This window comes from Pongo pygmaeus, chromosome 23 (genome assembly GCF_028885625.2).
Source record: "Pongo pygmaeus isolate AG05252 chromosome 23, NHGRI_mPonPyg2-v2.0_pri, whole genome shotgun sequence".
NCBI classification, from domain to species: domain Eukaryota; kingdom Metazoa; phylum Chordata; class Mammalia; order Primates; family Hominidae; genus Pongo; species Pongo pygmaeus.
Window position 1 is genome coordinate 32,601,263 of NC_085931.1, and position 17,869 is coordinate 32,619,131.

General features: G+C 55.4%; 1 protein-coding gene across 11 annotated transcripts in view; it reads left to right on the forward strand.

Moving 5' to 3' along the window:
* The window catches only part of ARVCF (ARVCF delta catenin family member), a 60,036-nt gene that overhangs the window by 19,924 nt on the left and 22,243 nt on the right, over nt 1-17,869 (forward strand). For all 11 annotated transcript variants that reach the window (XM_063662824.1, XM_063662820.1, XM_063662821.1 and 8 more), the window contains one exon: nt 15,240-15,467. In XM_063662824.1, coding sequence (XP_063518894.1) covers nt 15,258-15,467 — 210 coding nt within the window. In that variant the 5' untranslated portion in view covers nt 15,240-15,257. The remainder of the gene's footprint in view (nt 1-15,239; nt 15,468-17,869) is intronic.

A 17,869-nucleotide genomic window follows, 5' to 3' on the forward strand; every position in this document is an offset into this window, starting at 1 on the left:
TTTTTTTTTCTTTCTTTTTTTTTTTTTTGACAGGTCTTGTTCTGTCATCTAGGCTGGAATGCAATGGTGTGATCCTAGCTTACTGCGGCCTTGAACCCCTGGGTTCAAGCAGTTCTTTAGCCTCAGCCTCTGAGTAGCTAGGACTACAGATACGCACTACTATGCCTGGCTGTCATTGGGATTTTAATAGGAATTGCACTGAATCTGTAGATCCCTTTCAGTAGTATCATCATTATAACAGTGGTAAATCTTCCCAGCCATGAACATGAGATATCTTTCCACTGATTTAGGTCTTCTTTAATTTTTCTTGGTAATGTTTTATAGTTTTCAGTGTACAGATCTTAAGTTTCTTAAGTTTAATACTATGTATTCTATTCTTTTTAATGGTATTGTAAATGGAATAGTTTTTTAAATTTCCCTTTCAGGTTGTTCATTGTTCATATATAGAAATGCAACTGATTTCTGGGTATTCATTTTTTATCATCCTGCACCTTTGCTGATTTCATTTTTTACATCTAATAGAGTTTTTAAAAAATGCATGTAGAATCTTTACGGTTTTATATAAGGTTATGTCGTCTATGAACAGAGATGATTTTTCTTCTTTCTAATTTGGACGTCTTTTATTTCTTTTTCTTGCCTAATTACTCTAAAACTTCTAGTACTGTGTTGAATGGAAGTGGTCAAAACAGCCATCTTTGTCTTGTTTATGATCTTAGGAGAAAAGCTTTCAGTCTTTCACCATTGAGTATGATGTTACAGGCTTTTCATATATAGCTTTCATCATGTTGAGAAAGTTTCCTTCTTTTCCTAGTTTGAGTGTTTTTATCATGACAGACTATCTAATTTTGTTAAATGTTTTTCCTACATCATTTGACATGATTGTGATTTTTGTCCTTTATTCTATTACTGTGGTGTATTACATTGATTGATTTTTGTACATGGAACCATCCTTGCATTCCAGGAGTAAAATCCCACTTGGTTAGGTTTATAATTCTTGTAAAATGCAGCTGAATTTGGTTTGCTAGTGTTTTTTTGTTTGTTTGTTTGTTTTGATAATTTTTGTTTCAGTATTCATAAGGGTTATTGGCCTATGGTTTTCTTTTCTTGTAGTGTCTTTTCCTGGCTTTGGTATTAGGGTAAGGCTGACCTCATAAAATGAATTAGGAAGTGTTCCTTCCTCTTTATTTTTGGGAAAAGTTTGAGGACGATTGGTGTTAAAATTACTTGAATGTTTGGTAGAATACACCAGTGAAGCCATCTGGTCCTGGGCTTTACTTTGCTGGAGATTTTTTTGATTACTGATTCAGTTTTGTTGCTAGTTGTAAATCTAATCAGTGTTTTCTATTTCTTCATGATTCAGTCTTGGTAGGTTGTGTGTTTCTAGGAAATTTTTCCATTTCATCTAGGTTATCTAATTTGTTGATGCATAATTGTTTATGGTAGTCTGTTACCATCTTTTTATTTTAATGTTATACAAAGAAAAGGAAAACAAATTGAGTTTTTTTTTTTTTTGTTCTGTTTTATTGTTCGGTTGTTGTTTGGCTTGGTTAGATTTTGTTTTGTGGTTCTTGGATTTGTACCTAATCTGTTGGAGTCATCAGTCCACAGACCTATCCTGAGCCAGTAAAAATGCTTCCAATGGGCAGCTGACAGAGGACTGCTACAGACAACTGGAGCTGCCTTAATGCATTCAGAATCACAGGCTCTTGCTGAAAAAATCAATTCCACACATCAGCAGCTGCTATTCCCTTGACACAATCTTCATACGCAGGCTGTGGGCTTCTCACAAACTTGTGGTGGTGGCAGCCCCCAAATTTGAATCCCAGCAGTGCAAGCACAGTATCCCTTGGGTTATCCAGGCCTCATGGACTCCCTAATTCTTCTCTTCTTTCGGTTCTTAAAACTACTTCTCTGGGTAGTCCAGGGCTCTAGGTAAGATGAGTTTGCTGCCTCTGAAAATCCAGAAACCTCACCATAATTTTTCCTTACGGGGTTTCAGAGCGATGTTAACTTTGTAAAAGATCTCAAGTAAAGAGGAGAGGCGTTTGTTTGTTTTAACAAAGCTGTCAGCTCTTTTTTATCATAAAACAGCGTCTGAGCTGTGAGAGACGGGAGCCAGGCAGCAGGCAGCAGCGTGCTGAGGCTGACATTTACAGAGGGACAGCATGCAGCCCCTGCAGGCCCGCAGATGGCCTGGTGCAGAGAGAGGCCCAGGCTTCAGCACAGCCTGCAGGTCAGAGCTGGGCACCCTCCTCCCTACACCTCAAAGTGAACACAGTGCATTTAGGAGCCAGAGGAAATGAGACTGAATTGTAAAAGCCAGAGATAGACACATCCATGACTTCCTGGGCTTCTTTTCTGGACGGAAAGCTCACACCCTAACTCAGATTCCAGCCCCGACGCCGACAGCCCCGTTGGAGGTACTCCTGTTGAGGTGGTTTCTGGCTGTTTTTCTGTGGTTGGAAGAGCACTGTCTGTAGTTCTCCCTCTGGGAACTCCTATCATGTGGAAGTTGGGACCCTGGGCTCTGTCTTCTGTGGCTGCCACCATCCTCTTGTCATCTCTCCTGTTTGCTGCTGGGGTTGGGAGGACCGTCTTAGTGTACTTTCTCCACCCTTACACTGTGTTTTCTGCAGTCTGCTGTTTACTGCCTCTGCTGGGATTTTCTTTAAATCTCCATGGGATCCTCATTATTTATAACAGCTCGTTTTCTTTCTTTCTTTCTTTCTTTCTTTCCTTTTTCCTTTCTTTCGTTTCTTTCTTTCCTTTCTTTTCTTTCTTTCTTTCTTTACTTTTTTTTTTTTTTTTTTTTTTGACAGAGTTTTGCTTTTGTTGCCCAGGCTGGAATACAGTGGTGTGATCCTGGCTCACTGCAGCCTCTGCCTCCTGCCTCGGCCTCAGTCCTGAGTAGCTGGGATTACAGGCATGCACCACCATGCCCAGCTAATTTTGTTTGTATTTTTAGTAGAGATGGGGTTTCTCCATGTTGGTCAGGCAGGTCTCGAACTCCTGAACTCAGGTGATCCGCCCGCCTTGGCCTCCCAAAATGCTGGGATTACAGGTGTGAGCCATCGTGCCCGGCCAGCAGCTCCTTTTCATTGTGGTCTGTGGCCAGTGGAGTTGAACACCGTCTTTAACCTTCTCGGGCACATACTAGCTGTTTCCTAAGAAATGCACTAAATGTGACTCAGCGGGAAGCGGCTTCCTGAGTCCTCCCATGGTGGAAGGGTCTTCCCTGGGCACTAGGCTGCTGTACGGTGTGCTTGTCCCTGCAGGTGGGTCTGTGCAAGCTCGAGGTCTGCAGGCCCAGCCACTCCCACCTGTCTCAGAGGAACCTCATGTGGGATCAGAGGGGTCCTGCAGATTGTGGTGTTAGGGGCAGGCTTGACCTGGCCTCAGGGATCTGGGCGGGGGTCTGCCTTGCCGGGTGTCCAAGACAGGAACGGGGTCTGCCTAGCATGCTGATCTTCACCAGGAGCCAAGATGTCCCCCACCCCCCAAAGGGCCTGTCAGGACTTCTAGGTGGGATAAGCAGCAGCCACGTGGGTGTGGACGAGTGTGCCTGCTGGTGCGTGTGCCTGTGGGTCAGCTGTGGGTCCCTGTGCATGGGTGTGCTTGTGTGTGTGTCTGTGTGTGTTTTAGTTCATTCACGCTCTGCCACCAAATACCTTAGACAGAGTCCTTTATAAACAACAGAAACATACCCTTCACAGTGCTGGAGGCTGGGAAGTCCAAGATCAAGCTGCCAGCAGATTCCATGTCTGGTGAGGGCTGTTCATAGATGGCGCTTTCTGTGTGTCCTCTCATGGCGGAAGGGGTAAACCAGCCCCCAAGGGCCACTTTGATAAGGACACTGATCATATAAGGGCACTAATCACCTCCTAAAAGCCCTACCTCTTAATACTGTCACATTGGAGATTAGGTTTTAACGTGAATTTGGGGGACACTAGCATTCACACCGTAGCAGTGTGGGTGGCTGCACACGTGCCAGTAGATGGCTTTGAGGAGGGCCCCAAACTGTCAGCACTTCTCCCACCTCTTTGTGGCGGGGACTGGACACACAGTCAAGTCCTGAAACTCTCCTGGTATGTGGGGGTGGGAGCCAGATGGGAGGCTGCAGGGCCTGGAATCTGCCCTGGATGGGGTGGTGCAGCCCCCTGCCTGGCCCTCTGCGTTGCTTGCATATGAAAGGCAGGACTTTGCGCACTTGCTGGAGGTTGGTGTCTAGGCCTGTTGCCATGGGCACTCTGGAGTGGAGCTGGCTCCCAGCAGAGGAGGGGGTTGGGAGTGGCAAGGCCAGCGTCCAGCTCAGGCTCTGGGAGGGATGGGCTGTGCCCCAGGCGCCCTGGGAGCAGCCAGCGCTGGCCAGAGGCCACACAGGACCCTGGGGCAAGGGCAGACCAAAGGGGACGTGGAACCTCCCTGCATATGACAGGGTGGGCTCTACTTCATGCTGGGTCAAGATCTCACACCACTGGCTCCTCTGATGTGCTGGGTGGGAGAAGGGTACAGTGAGGAACACCTTTCCCAAGGGTTTTGGGACTTTCAGGGGACAGGCTGTTGTCCCCAAGGGATGGCAGCACTGCCTCCTTCCTGAGGCTCACCTCTCAGTGCTGGGTCCTGGTTCTGCCCCTTCCAGTGCAGGGAAGATGATGGCTGGGAAAGTGACTTTGTACCCTTGTTCTAGAAGGTCAGGGGAGGGTCCTTTGGAGGAGGCACTGGGGCTTGCACCTGTCTTATCTCTCGGCTTCACAGGCTGAAGCTGCCGGTGGTTCTGTCTCCAGCCTGAACCCCTTTCTTCCAGAACTTCATGCATCTAGTGGTCCCTCAGCCTCTCCAGCCTCAGAGACCCCCTTTGCACCCTTCGACTCAGGGTCCTGGCCCTTCCCTCCAGCCACCCAGGCCTGATCCCTTGCGGTCAGCCCAGACTTAATTCTCTCACCGACACCATCCTCTGATCCATTCTGAACTACATGGCCTACGTCCACCACAGCAACCACCCTATGGCCACTCCCCGCCACGGCAGCTGGAGGGTCCCAACCCCCACCCCTGTGCCTGCAGGTGTCAGCAGAGAGTGGGATGCCAGTGGGGAAGGCAGGTTGGGAGGGGTGTGGTGAGGGCCTCCATTGGGGATGCAGCAAGTGCTTGCTGACCCAGGCACTGCCCTGTGGGGGCAGCCCTTGGCCCCACTCCCTAGTAGTCGGGTAGATTTGCCTACAAAAGGATGGATCTCTCCCTGGGCTAGCGCCTCCTCATGCTGCCGCGGGGGGCCAGTGACCCCCCCCCACCCCCCCCCCACCCCAGGGGCTTAGTTAGCAAAGCTGCTGTGGGTCAGAGTGAGGTCAACTGGGGAGGGCCTCTAGGCAGGGTGCCCACATGCAGGGAGCTGCCAGGTGCCTGGTCAGCAGCAGTCAGTGGGTGGGGGGGTGGGGGTGGGGGCAGGGACTCTCAGGCCAGTACAGGAGGGGCTCCAGGGCTGGGAGTCTGGGGAAATGTGGCCTGGCCTCCTCTGCCTCCCTGGCTGTGGGGCTGGAGCATGGATGGGACAGCCATGCTGTCACTGTGCCAGGGACCCACATCATCCTCAGGGTTCCATTTCCCCAGCCCTGGAATAAGCCAAGCCGTGGTGAGGTTCCCTGTTATCCAACTCTGGCCTGTCCCAGAGTTGTGGCTGCAGCAAGGCTGGCGACATTGTCCCCTGGGCGGGTAGGTGAAGACGGAGGCTGAGGCCAGAGAAGTGAGAGGACAGTAAACTGAGTGGGGCCCAGATGCCGGGGACAGTCCTCTCAGCACACCTGGTACCAGACCTCCCACTGTCTGACCTGCCGTCTCACAGCCCCTGCCTGCCCTCCCACGGAGGACTTCCTGCCCCCATCTCCCACCAGGCACTGTTCCTGCAGCCATCCTGGGCATTTCCTGACCGGCAGGAGCCCCCCTGCCAGTGCTGTTTTCCACTTATCTAAGCAGAATGTGTTCTTTGTCAAAACAATGGGGGAAAGCGGGAACCCCCCAGCTCCTGCAGAGAGGCTTCTCGGTGCTGTCTCTGCCCAGCCTCAGCCTGGCCTCCTGGGCTGCCCGGCTCATCCATCCAGACACCCTTGTGGGTGGGCAGCTGGGGCAGGCTGGCCTAACCTCAAGGCTCTCCTACCTCAGCTTCCTTGGCTCCGAAACCTGGGAGGGGGGCTGGGCCGGCGGGCCCTGCTTTACCCCACAGGGGCCTTTTGGCCACAGGCTCCCAGGGCCTGCACCCCACCTCCCTTCAAAGGAGCTTTGTGTCACCACAAAGAGGCTCTGTCCCTCAGGAGAAGCCTGGGTGTTGCCATGGTGATAGAGGGGCTGGGAAGAAGGGGTCTACCCGCTGTCTTCCGGGGGGTGGGAAAGGGCGTTGCAGGCGGAGGGCCCTGTGCGCTCAGGCTGGTGGCCAGCGTGGTGACTGCTGCACCTGCCCGCTGAGGCCCCTCAGCCTGGTGGACAGCTGTCCCCTACAGTGCCTCAGTGGGGCCATAGGGCATGGTAGGGCAGGGCTACCAGGCCCTGTGGCTGTCTGCCTCTGATCCCAGCCTAGCTGTGAACCCTATCAGTTCCCTCCTCAGGGATGCTTTGGTCCCTGTGCCTACCCCAGAGTACAGAGGATGGGGCTCAGCTCCATGTCTGGGCCTTATTATACCCTACCTCCACCTCCACTGCGCCTGCCCTCCCTAAGGCAGGGCATGAGCCACACGGCACCTTGCAGGGTGGGTGCCCGTCCCAGGAAGCCGTGGAGGCAATGGGCCAGCCACCGCCACCAATGTCCGGCCCACTTAGTAGGGCACTACACTTCTCCACACCCCTACAGACTTCATGTTCATCATTGGGGGTGGAGTGGGTGGGCTGAGTGTGCAGGGGAGAAGACACTGTGCTGTCAGCCCCTGCAGCCCTCTCCCTGGAGCTCCCCAGCCTTTGAGCCCTTGGTGGTGCCCTGGGCAGGCTGCGGCAGGGAGCCCAGAGAATGTGGCCCCTCACTGCCACTACTCCATGGCTGGGAGTCTGCAGGACCACCCACTGCTGCAGCTGCAGCTAGAGTCTGGGTCAGGCACAGGAAGGGCATTGGGGGCTGTTTTGAATCAGGACCTGGAGGACTCCTTTCCATCCCATCTCATGTCTCCTCATGGAGAGGCAGGTCTCAGGAGACCAGAGAGACTTAAAGGATGCTGCTGTTGGCACAGGGAGCAGGTGTCTGTGACCTGCTGGATTGGGAATCTTAAGCCCAGACCCTTTGGGGACCTCCAGCGGTGGCTCATGCCTCCCACAGAGGAGGGACAGTTGCTGGGATACTCGCCTGCCCCGCCTGCTCACCTGTCCCGTCCTGCCTGCAGTCACTGGGCTCGTTCAGCCACTAGAGCCAGCCCTTGCCCTAACCTTAGGCTGTCCAGCTCCCTGGCCCCCAGCAGTGTCCCTGCCTTGACTGGACCCCCAGCTTCCGTATCAACCCCACACAGCCCCTAGTCCCCCTGGACCTCCCATCCAGCAGTCCCCCTGGGGCTGACTAGTATAGCTTTGGTCTTGGCCACCTTTGGCCTTGGGCACTGCATTAGTGCTGGGCAGGAGCAGCATGGGAAGAGGCCCTTTCTGAGTATTCTCCCTGGACATGGGAGTGGTCCCTCACATGATCAGCGGGTGCCACTGAGTGAGCATGTGGACAGCCTAGGGAGCTATCTCTGTCCCTCTACCCAACCCCCTGATGGCGTCTCATCCAGCCTGGCTAGCTGTCTCTGCTGGGGAAATCAAATTTCCAGGCTGAATCTGATTATGGCTCTCCGACAGTGGCCACCACCCTGGCCCCTGGGGAGATTAGTCCTTGGCCTCTGCTTTCACTCGCCTGGCTGGTGGGGAGGGTATCTGGTTTGTCCATTTCCTACTGAGGTTCTGATTATGCCAGCGGCCCGTGCTTCGAGGAGTGGTAGACCAGCAGGGGCAGGACTGTGGGGCTCTGGAGCAGCCTATGAGAGCACCTAATGGGCTGAGGATGCCACTTTGTTGTTGTATGTTACAAATACTTGATCCCAACATGTCGATTGTCTTTTCATTTTCTTTGTGGCTGCTTCTTCCATTATGGAAAATCACAAATGCACAGAAGTGGAGAGCCTAGTGTGATGGGTCCTGCACACCCCACACCAGCCTCACCGTGCTGGAGTCATGGTCTGCGAGTAACGCCGGCACCCATCATTTCATCAAAACGCTCACTGCATGTGTTGCTCTAAATGGTGTCAGTTCTTTAAAAAACATGACCACACTGTGTGGCCCTTTTTTTTTTTTGGATATACAGAAAGTTTCGTTCTCACAAAGTCACAAAGTCACGCTTGTGCATCTTTCCTCGGGGGTTCTTTCTGCTGCTTAGAGGCTGAGAACAGTCATCCCCAGCCCAGGCACCCCGGACCCAACACAGTCTGCGAGGGACTGTGGTCCTGGCCTTGGCACAGATGCACGTGGACTCCGCCCTGTGAACCCCACACCCCAGGCCCCTGGCTCTGGCCCTGTCCCAGCTTGAGTACAGTGCCCGGCCAGTGGGCTTGGCCAGAAGCTACCCGCAAGGCTTCGGGCACCATCTGACCACAGTAGGGGCAACAGGGTAAACATGGGGCCCCCACAAGGCCTGGCCAGCTAGGGGGGCGAGCAAGTCTCTGTGCTGGCAGCTCCCAGGATGTCCTCCCAGGCAGAAGGTCGGTGCTGGGCCTGGGTCCAACATCTGCCAGGGCACTTCTGGCATCATTTCCTCCTTGTAGGGATGGGTGGAGGGGAAAGGGGATGTGGGAGGAGGCTCGATGGTCATCCGTCCCCTCTCTCCCCTCACGGAGGCCAGCGCAGCCCTGGCTGTGTTCTGGTAGACAGCTGGCAAGGGGTCAGGATGGGAGCCAGGCCCTGCCTGCCACCCTTCACTGGCCTGACCCTTCGGAAATTCCTCTAATTCCTCAACCCACATTGGACTCGGGCCCCATAATTTCATTTTCCGAACAAGGCTCTGGCTGCACTCCCGAGGAGGAATGTCTGGGTCGGCAAGATGTCGTCAAACGTCAGCTTTGGTTTCAGGGAAAGGATTTAGCTTCTACCCTCAGGTTCCTCATTGTGCCTTCGTGTTCTTCACAGTGTGTGTTGACCATGGTTTGCCCCAGAGGGTTTGTGGGCCGGGGCTTTCCCCACTTAGTGAGGTTCCAGCACTTCCTTCCTGCCCACTGGCCCCTACACAGCCCACCCACCCTTCCATTCATGCATCCCACTCTATTTTCTCCTTCATCCACTCCTCCATCCATCCAGCCTTCAGCATCCCATCTGCCCACCCTACACATTCTTCCATCATTTTATCCCTCTACCACCACCCATATCCATCCAGCCACCTTCCCATCCAACTAGCCACCATTCACCCATCCTCCCATCTCCCCTCATTTTCTTACGTAACCACCTACTAGCCTCCTGTCCACACACTTGTTCACTCACTCAGTTACACCCCCTTCTATCTGGCCTCCTCTTCTCCCATCCCTCCAGCCACCCACCCACAAATCTGTCTATTACTCATCCATCCATTCGTCTATAAACCCATCCAATCATCCATCTAGCTGTCTACCCTTCTATGACTTCACCCACCTCCCTATCCATTCACCCATCTGTCCATAGCCCTCAATCCCCAATCTGTCCATCCATCTGTCCATCCTCCACCATCCCCCCACCCACCCATCCATCCGTTCATCCATCCATCCCCTACCATCCCCCCATCTATCCGTTTCTCTCTGTCCATCCCCTGCCATCCTCCTACCCACCCGTCCATCCATTCATCTATATGTCCATCTCCCACCATCCCCCACCCACCCATCCATCCATTCATCTATATGTCCATCTCCCACCATCCCCCACCCACCCATCCATCCATTCATCTATATGTCCATCTCCCACCATCCCCCCCCACCCATCCATCCATTCATCTATATGTTCATCCTCCACCATCCCCCCACCCACCCATCCATCCATTCATCTATATGTCCATCTCCCACCATCCCCCCACCCACCCATCCATCCATTCATCTATATGTCCATCTCCCACCATCCCCCCCCACCCATCCATCCATTCATCTATATGTTCATCCTCCACCATCCCCCCACCCACCCATCCATCCGTTCATCTATATGTTCATCCTCCACCATCCCCCCACCCACCCATCCATCCGTTCATCTGTATGTTCATCCTCCACCATCCCCCCACCCACCCATCCATCCGTTCATCTGTATGTTCATTCTCCACCATCCCCCCACCCACATCCATCCATTCATCTGTATGTTCATCCTCCACCATCCCCCCACCCACCCATCCATCCATTCATCTGTATGTTCATCCTCCACCATCCCCCACCCACCCATCCATCCATTCATCTGTATGTTCATCCTCCACCATCCCCCACCCACCCATCCAACCATTCATCTATTTGTTCATCCTCCACCATCCCCCCACCCACCCACCCATCCATTCATCTATATGTTCATCCTCCACCATCCCCCCACCCACCCACCCATCCATTCATCTATATGTTCATCCTCCACCATCCCCCCACCCACACATCCATCCATTCATCTATATGTTCATCCTCCACCATCCCCCCGCCCACCCATCCATCCATTCATCTATTTGTTCATCCTCCACCATCCCCCCGCCCACCCATCCATCCATTCACCTGTATGTCCATCTCCCACCATCCCCCACCCCCCCATCCATCCATTCATCTATATGTCCATCTCCCACCATCCCCCCACCCACCCATCCATCCATCTATATGTCCATCTCCCACCATCCCCCCCCCACCCATCCATCCATTCATCTATATGTTCATCCTCCACCATCCCCCCACCCACCCATCCATCCATTCATCTATATGTTCATCCTCCACCATCCCCCCACCCACCCATCCATCCGTTCATCTATATGTTCATCCTCCACCATCCCCCCACCCACCCATCCATCCATTCATCTGTATGTTCATCCTCCACCATCCCCCCACCCACCCATCCATCCGTTCATCCGTATGTTCATCCTCCACCATCCCCCCACCCACCCATCCATCCGTTCATCTGTATGTTCATCCTCCACCATCCCCCCACCCACCCATCCATCCGTTCATCCGTATGTTCATCCTCCACCATCCCCCCACCCACCCATCCAACCATTCATTTATTTGTTCATCCTCCACCATCCCCCCACCCACCCACCCATCCATTCATCTATATGTTCATCCTCCACCATCCCCCTACCCACCCACCCATCCATTCATCTATATGTTCATCCTCCACCATCCCCCCACCCACCCATCCATCCATTCATCTATATGTTCATCCTCCACCATCCCCCCGCCCACCCATCCATCCATTCACCTATATGTTCATCCTCCACCATCCCCCCGCCCACCCATCCATCCATTCACCTGTATGTCCATCTCCCACCATCCCCCCGCCCACCCATCCATCCATTCACCTGTATGTCCATCTCCCACCATCCCCCCGCCCACCCATCCATCCATTCATCTGTATGTCCATCTCCCACCATCCCCCCGCCCACCCATCCATTCATTCATCTGTATGTCCATCTCCCACCAACCCCCACCCACCCATCCATCCATTCATCTATATGTCCATCTCCCACCATCCCCCCGCCCACCCATCCATCCATTCATCTATATGTCCATCTCCCACCATCCCCCCACCCACCCATCCATTCATTCATCTATATGTTCATCCTTCACCATCCCCCGCCACCCGTTCATTCATCCATCTGTCCATCCCCCACCATCCCCCATTGATCCATCCATTCATCTCTGTGCATCCCCCACCATCCCCCGACCCTTCCATCAATCTGTCCATCCCTCTGTCCATCCTCCACCACTGCCCCAGCCACCCTCCATTCATTCATCCATCCCCCATCCATCCCTGTATCCATCTGTCTGTCCATCCTTCCCGGTCTCTCCTTTGCTTGCCCTCCCTCTAGTCTCCTATGGGCTGTGTGCCTGGGGCCACCCTTTTCTCCTGCCATGCTTCTCTCCTCGGGCCTCCTGCTTGCCCAGCAGTTCGTCCTGTGAGAGCACCTGGAGGCTCTCGTCCTGGTCCTGGACTCCCTTGGGTACGTGGCCAATGTCCATTGTGGCTGGGGCTGGGTCGTCACTTTTGTTTTGCAGTTTATTTTTCAGAGTTTCAGTTTAGCCCTGACCTTTCCAGCCCCTCTTCAGTTCCTGATGTTTTCTGGTTGGAACATGGTGTTGTCCACATGGCCGTGATGTCTGGTCACTCGTGGGCTGTGCAGTGTCATTCCTGCCTTTCTGCTAAGTAAACTTCTGGGGCCAGCATGTTTGGCAAGAAGTGGCCTCCTCAGAGTTGGGCATGAAGCTGGTTGCTGTGTTTTGGGTGGGGGGTCGTGAGGGGTCCACCCCACAAGGCAATGCTGGGCCCTTCCCAGGTTAGGGGAGGCCAAGCTGGTATTGGCTGGAGAGGATAGCCAAGGTCCCTGCAGTGTCCCCCTTCCCAGCCTGCCCCCAGGGCCCTCCTGGGCTCTAGCAAAGGCAAATCCGGTGCCCACTCTGCCCAGCATCCACTCAGGCCCCATCGATCTTAAGAATCCGTGCACATTTTGCTTTCTTTGACATCATATATTTATTACTTGAATATAAAAACAGCATTTTGAGTTATCATCTGAAAAGCAGCCCTCTTTGGTTCTGGGCCAGGATCCTTTGTATCCACACGGGCTCCTGTCATAGGCCAGAGGCCACCATGTCAGGGGAGTGGGCCTGGGCCTTCTGTGCTCTGCCTGGAGTGTATCCCGGGTTGCTCTTGAGACACCTGAGATGCCGAGGCCATGACCTGCAGGCCCAGGGCACTTCTCCCCAGGGCAAATGCAGGGTGCATCCTGTGGCTGGGGCAGATGGCACAGGCCCAGCACCGAGGTCTCTGCTCTCCTGAGCATGGCTGCCGGACTCTCCCCCCAACACTGGCCAACATGTGTCTCCAGGGAGACACATGATCGTTTTGCACCAATCAAGCCAAGTTCGGCAATGAGAAGGTCATCGTGGGGTTTGGTCACCTTCCCACTGTGGCCTTGGAGTATTGAGCCCTCAGCCAGAGCCAGTGGGCCCCCGTTAGGGTGGGCATCTTTAGACCCCAGAGCCAGGGTGTGCTGGAGGGGCTTAGGTCAGGGAAGCTGTCCACAGGGTCTGCAGCCCAAGCCTGGTCCTGCTAGATGGGGGATAGAGTGTGTGGTGTAGGCGAGGGTCCATGTCTCTGCACAGGGAGGGAAGTAAGCCACCCCAGGTCCACGAGGCCAATGGCTACCCTGTGGTCCTGATTGTTGCCATCCAGGGCAGCGTCCCATTCCCTTCTGTCCCTTGATTCTGAGGTTCAGCTGAGATGAGCTGGTGCTGCAGCCAGGACTGGGCTGAGGGCTCAAGTGACATTGCCCCTGCCATCCGCCCTGGCCCTCCCAGGGGGAATACCCTATCATTCCCACCTCGGGCCTAGCACTAGGTTCAGTCCATTCGTGTGCAAGGCTCCCCTGTGTTGGTGGGTCTGGGGCCTGTGGGTAGACAGCATCAGGTGTGTAGAGAAGAGCTGTGTGACCATGCTCTGGGTGTGCAGTGCTGTTTATCCCTTTGCTGGAGTGCCCAGTCTGCACCTCAGTCTTGGGCGGCGGTCCCCAGCTCTCCCTGCATTCTTCCATTCTGCAGCTGGCTTAAAACAGCTCCTCCACTCATGCTGGCTTCCCCAAAAGGTCGTGTTGACAGTTTCATTTGTGGGACAGGTGCTGGGGAAATGGAGAGCAGCTTTGGGGGCCTGCACTAGTCTCTTGCCCTTGCTGGGCCTGTTTTCCCAGCTGTCGGTGGGGCTGGGCTCCACAGTGTCTCTTCACCTATGAGGTGCACCCATGTCCCCGCACCGTGTTGCTGGCCCAGCCAGCACTGGCACAGCTGAGCCCAGTGCTGGTTTTCCTCTTGGAGGGTCTGTCCTTGCATCTGGCTCCATCCAGACCAGTGAGCAGCAGTGCTGACACTCTGGGGATGTCACCCGCAGTGCGTGTCCTCCCCGTGGAGGGCCCTATATTGGTGCAAGGGCAAGGGATCCAGCGGAGTTGGCCTCAGTGGGCTGGCGGGACTGGGCAGGAGGATGCCTGAGCAGCCCTGGGCACCCGGCCATGCTCACTGTGCTCTGGGCAGTGTGGCCTCGTGGCTGTGCCCTGCCCACTGCGGTGAGCCTGGATCTGAACTCCGCATACTTGTCCTGCTTTTTTTTTACCCATGAAAAACAAACATGCTGGGCAGCCAGGGGGCAAGCTGGGAGGGAAAGTGCTGGTTTGTCGCTGCAGCTGCCAAGCCCTCATGGCCCTCGCCTGCTCCCCTGGGGCTCTGGGGCCCTGAGGGGCAACACTGGGCTGGGCCCAGCAGGCCCAATCCCACCCTGTGCCTGGCCTCAGATGCCTGGCCCCTGCCCTTTTCTGGATAGGGCATCACACACACCAGCCACTTCAGGTTTATGGTCTCTAACTTCATGCAGTCCCAGCCAGAACCTCAACCAGGCTTGTCCTCAGTTTTTACTCTGTCACGTGTAGCAGGCACCACTCTTGTTCCTCGCCAATGTGGATATGAGTGGAGGCTGGACTGCTGGTCTGCAGACCAGTGTTGTCGGGAGCTCTCAGGCTGTGGTCACCTGTGCCTGCCTCGGGGTCTTGGGCACCTATCAGTGGAGCAGCTTCTCACTCCCTGCTTGCTGGCCACACTGGCCATGCCACACCAGCTGTGTGGCTACAAATGGTCCCCCACCCTTTCTTGGCCCTGGCATCTGCCTCTGTGAGATGGGAGTGGGGTGGCCCTGTGAAATGGAGGGTGGGCTGGCATGTGCTATGGGTGGCAGAGGGCCTGGGAGGTAGGAAGCTCTAATGAGCTCTTCCTGCCCTTCCCAGTGGGCTCCAAGCCGCCCACGGCCCATGTTTCTGCTAGGCCTAGCAGGAAGCGGAGGAGCCGGGTCAGAGTCCCATGACCCATGGGGAGTGAGCCGGCTGCTTCCGGCCAGCCTCGGATTAATGGCTTTTAATTTAGAATTTAATCAATGTGCTTCCATCTACAGGGCTGGATGCTCTGATCTGGGAGTGAGTTGTATGGTCTGTGAGTGGGGCGGGCAGGGGCCCATGATGGCCTTGCCAGGCTGTGCCCCACCCCACTGAGCTTACTCTGCTTTGCCTGCAGCTGGCGGGCGCTCTGGTCATGGAGGACTGCAATGTGCACTCGGCCGCCAGCATCCTGGCCTCGGTGAAGGAGCAGGAGGCCCGCTTCGAGAGGCTGACACGGGCACTGGAGCAGGAGCGGCGCCATGTTGCCCTGCAACTGGAGCGTGCCCAGCAGCCTGGCATGGTCAGTGGTGGCATGGGCGGTGGGCAGCCCCTGCCAATGGCCTGGCAACAGCTGGTCCTCCAGGTAACAGCCTAGTGACTTGGGAAGGGTGAAAATTGCCAAGTGGGAAAACAAATCAGTGGGTCCTGGTGGACCACAAGCCAGCATGCACTCGCTTATTGCAAGGTTTACTAGGGCTCCTGGGGAGGAAAGGAAAATGGGATCCCAGGTTGGGCTGGAAGTCCCACTTGGGTGTGCTAGGCACCATGTGAAGAGTGGGCAGGACACAGCCCAACACTCAGAACAGCACCCTCCACTGAGTCCTCAGGGCCCAGGCAGCTGGATGGGGTCTGTTCTGGGCAGCTCTTTGGTCTGCCTAGAGACACTTTAGGGGTTTGCCTGCACCATGCCTAACCCTGCCACAGTGTTCATTGCACGCACTGGTGGGTCAGCCCCAGGAGGAGGCCCAGAGCTCTGCCTGCAGCTTAGAGGCTGACCTGGGAGCCTCATTTTCTCTGCTGGCCATTATCCTCAGACCGGGCTCCGGCCACTACTCAGCCTCAGGAGGTATAGAGCCCTCTGTGTTCCATGGCCAGGCCCTAAGAACTCTAAAGTTGGGGTACGCAGTGAGCAGTTAGAGCACTGGGACACCCCATTCCCAGCACCCCAGTGCTCTAACCTGTAGATGAAACAGCAAGAGCCCCTGGCTTGGGGTTAGGAGGCTGGAACAAGTACATGCAGGGAGACCTGGGATGTGGTGTGATTATCATGGTTCCTGTTACTGACTGAGGGCTAGCACAGTGGGGAGTCAGGGTGGAGCTGTCCCAGCAGCCACGGGGAAGGGGGCTCTCCTCACCACCCAGCTTAGAGGCTGGGGGGGTTGCCTCCTGCTGTGGCCTCTGGGTTCTTCACAGAGTGACCCTAGAGGGCTCACCCAGCAGAGTCCTGTCTCCCTGGCTCAGCTCCCTGCCCCGCTAAACCCAGCAGCCAGACCTCCCCCCAGCATACTCCCAGCACCTGCACCCCCACCCGCCCTTCTTTGGTCCTGCTGGGCTCTGACTCTAGGGTCCTGCACCTGGCACACACATGCCAGGGGCTTGGGGCAGCCTGACCCTTCTCATGTAGAGAGAAAGGGAGCAAACGCTGGTCTCTGTTGAGGTGGCCCCATGGGCTCTCCTCACCTGTCTGGGGCATGTGGGGCTCAGAACCAGCAGCCTGTGTCAAGCCGAGGGACCTGGGGTTGGTGACTACTTCTTGAGTCTTGGTGTCGGCCAGCAGGCAAGTCATGCTTCCTACGTCTGCTCACGAGACCCACATAGAAGGCCCAGCCCAGCACCAGTGCATGGTCAGAGTCAAATTAATGTCCCCAGAGGGTCTGAGACTCACTGGGGGGCCCTTTTTCATGGCCCCTGATGCTCAGAGGCCTCTGGTGGGTCTCAGTGCTGGGGCCACCCTCACAGCCCTCAGACTTGAGATACTCCAAAATGTGAGGCCTGTACCCTCAAACTTGAGGAGGGGAAGCAGAACGCTGGGCCCAGCTGGGCCACATAGGGACAGTGGAAGCCAGTGACCCCAAGGCCGCCTCTCAGGCGCCAGTGTGCTCAGTCCAACCCTCCCAGACCGGAACAGTCCTCGGACAGGCAGTGTGGGAGGACCCGAGGCACCCCGGAGGGTTGATGCCCTGGTGGGAAGATGTTCCCACAGCCTGGAGCTACCCTGACCTCCTCAGGCAAGACTTCAAGACCTCAGGCTACTGCCGCTCCATCTACCACCCCTGCCCCTGAACTCTCCCCCGACCCCCTGCTCTTGATGTTCTCAGGCTGGGATTGACGAGAGCATGTGTTGCCAGGGTTGCAGCTCAACTGGCTGGGCTGATGAGGATACTAGGGGAGGCAGGGCCTCATTGGGCTGGCCAGGCTTCCCAGATTGGTTTCAGTAGGAAGTGCCTAGCGATCTACCTGCTGAGCCACAGGGTCAGAGCCCGGGCTTTGGGAAGCCAGGGTAATGGCAAGGCAGGTAGCTGGGGGCTGAGGCTGGGGAGCTAGGCCAGGGGGAGTGCTGTTGCACTCGCTGGGCTGCTCCAGGGTCCTGGCTACCTGCCCTTCATCTTCCAGCATGAAGGGGCCCCTCCTCTAGACAGCCAGCTGAAACAGGGCTGATGCCCACCCAGTGGGGAGGGGTGCCATCAGGGAACTTGCCTTGGGCTCGTCTTAGGTGGGTAGGTGGCTGGGGCGCTAGCTGCTGTTGCAGTTGAGAAGATGGAGCCAGCTTAAAGATAAGATGCGGGCGCATTTTGGCACAGTGTCTGGTCCTCTGCGCTCTGATTCAGTGGTTCCAGGCAGGTCGGCCCTAGATGCAAGATACAGGGGTCTGGCCAGTGGTAGAGTAGCTCACCCCTCTGCAGGTGGGGGAACTGAGGCTCAGAGGGGCACATGGTGGGCATCTAGAATCTTAAGCATGCTAGCTGAGTGGCCTCTGTATATGGC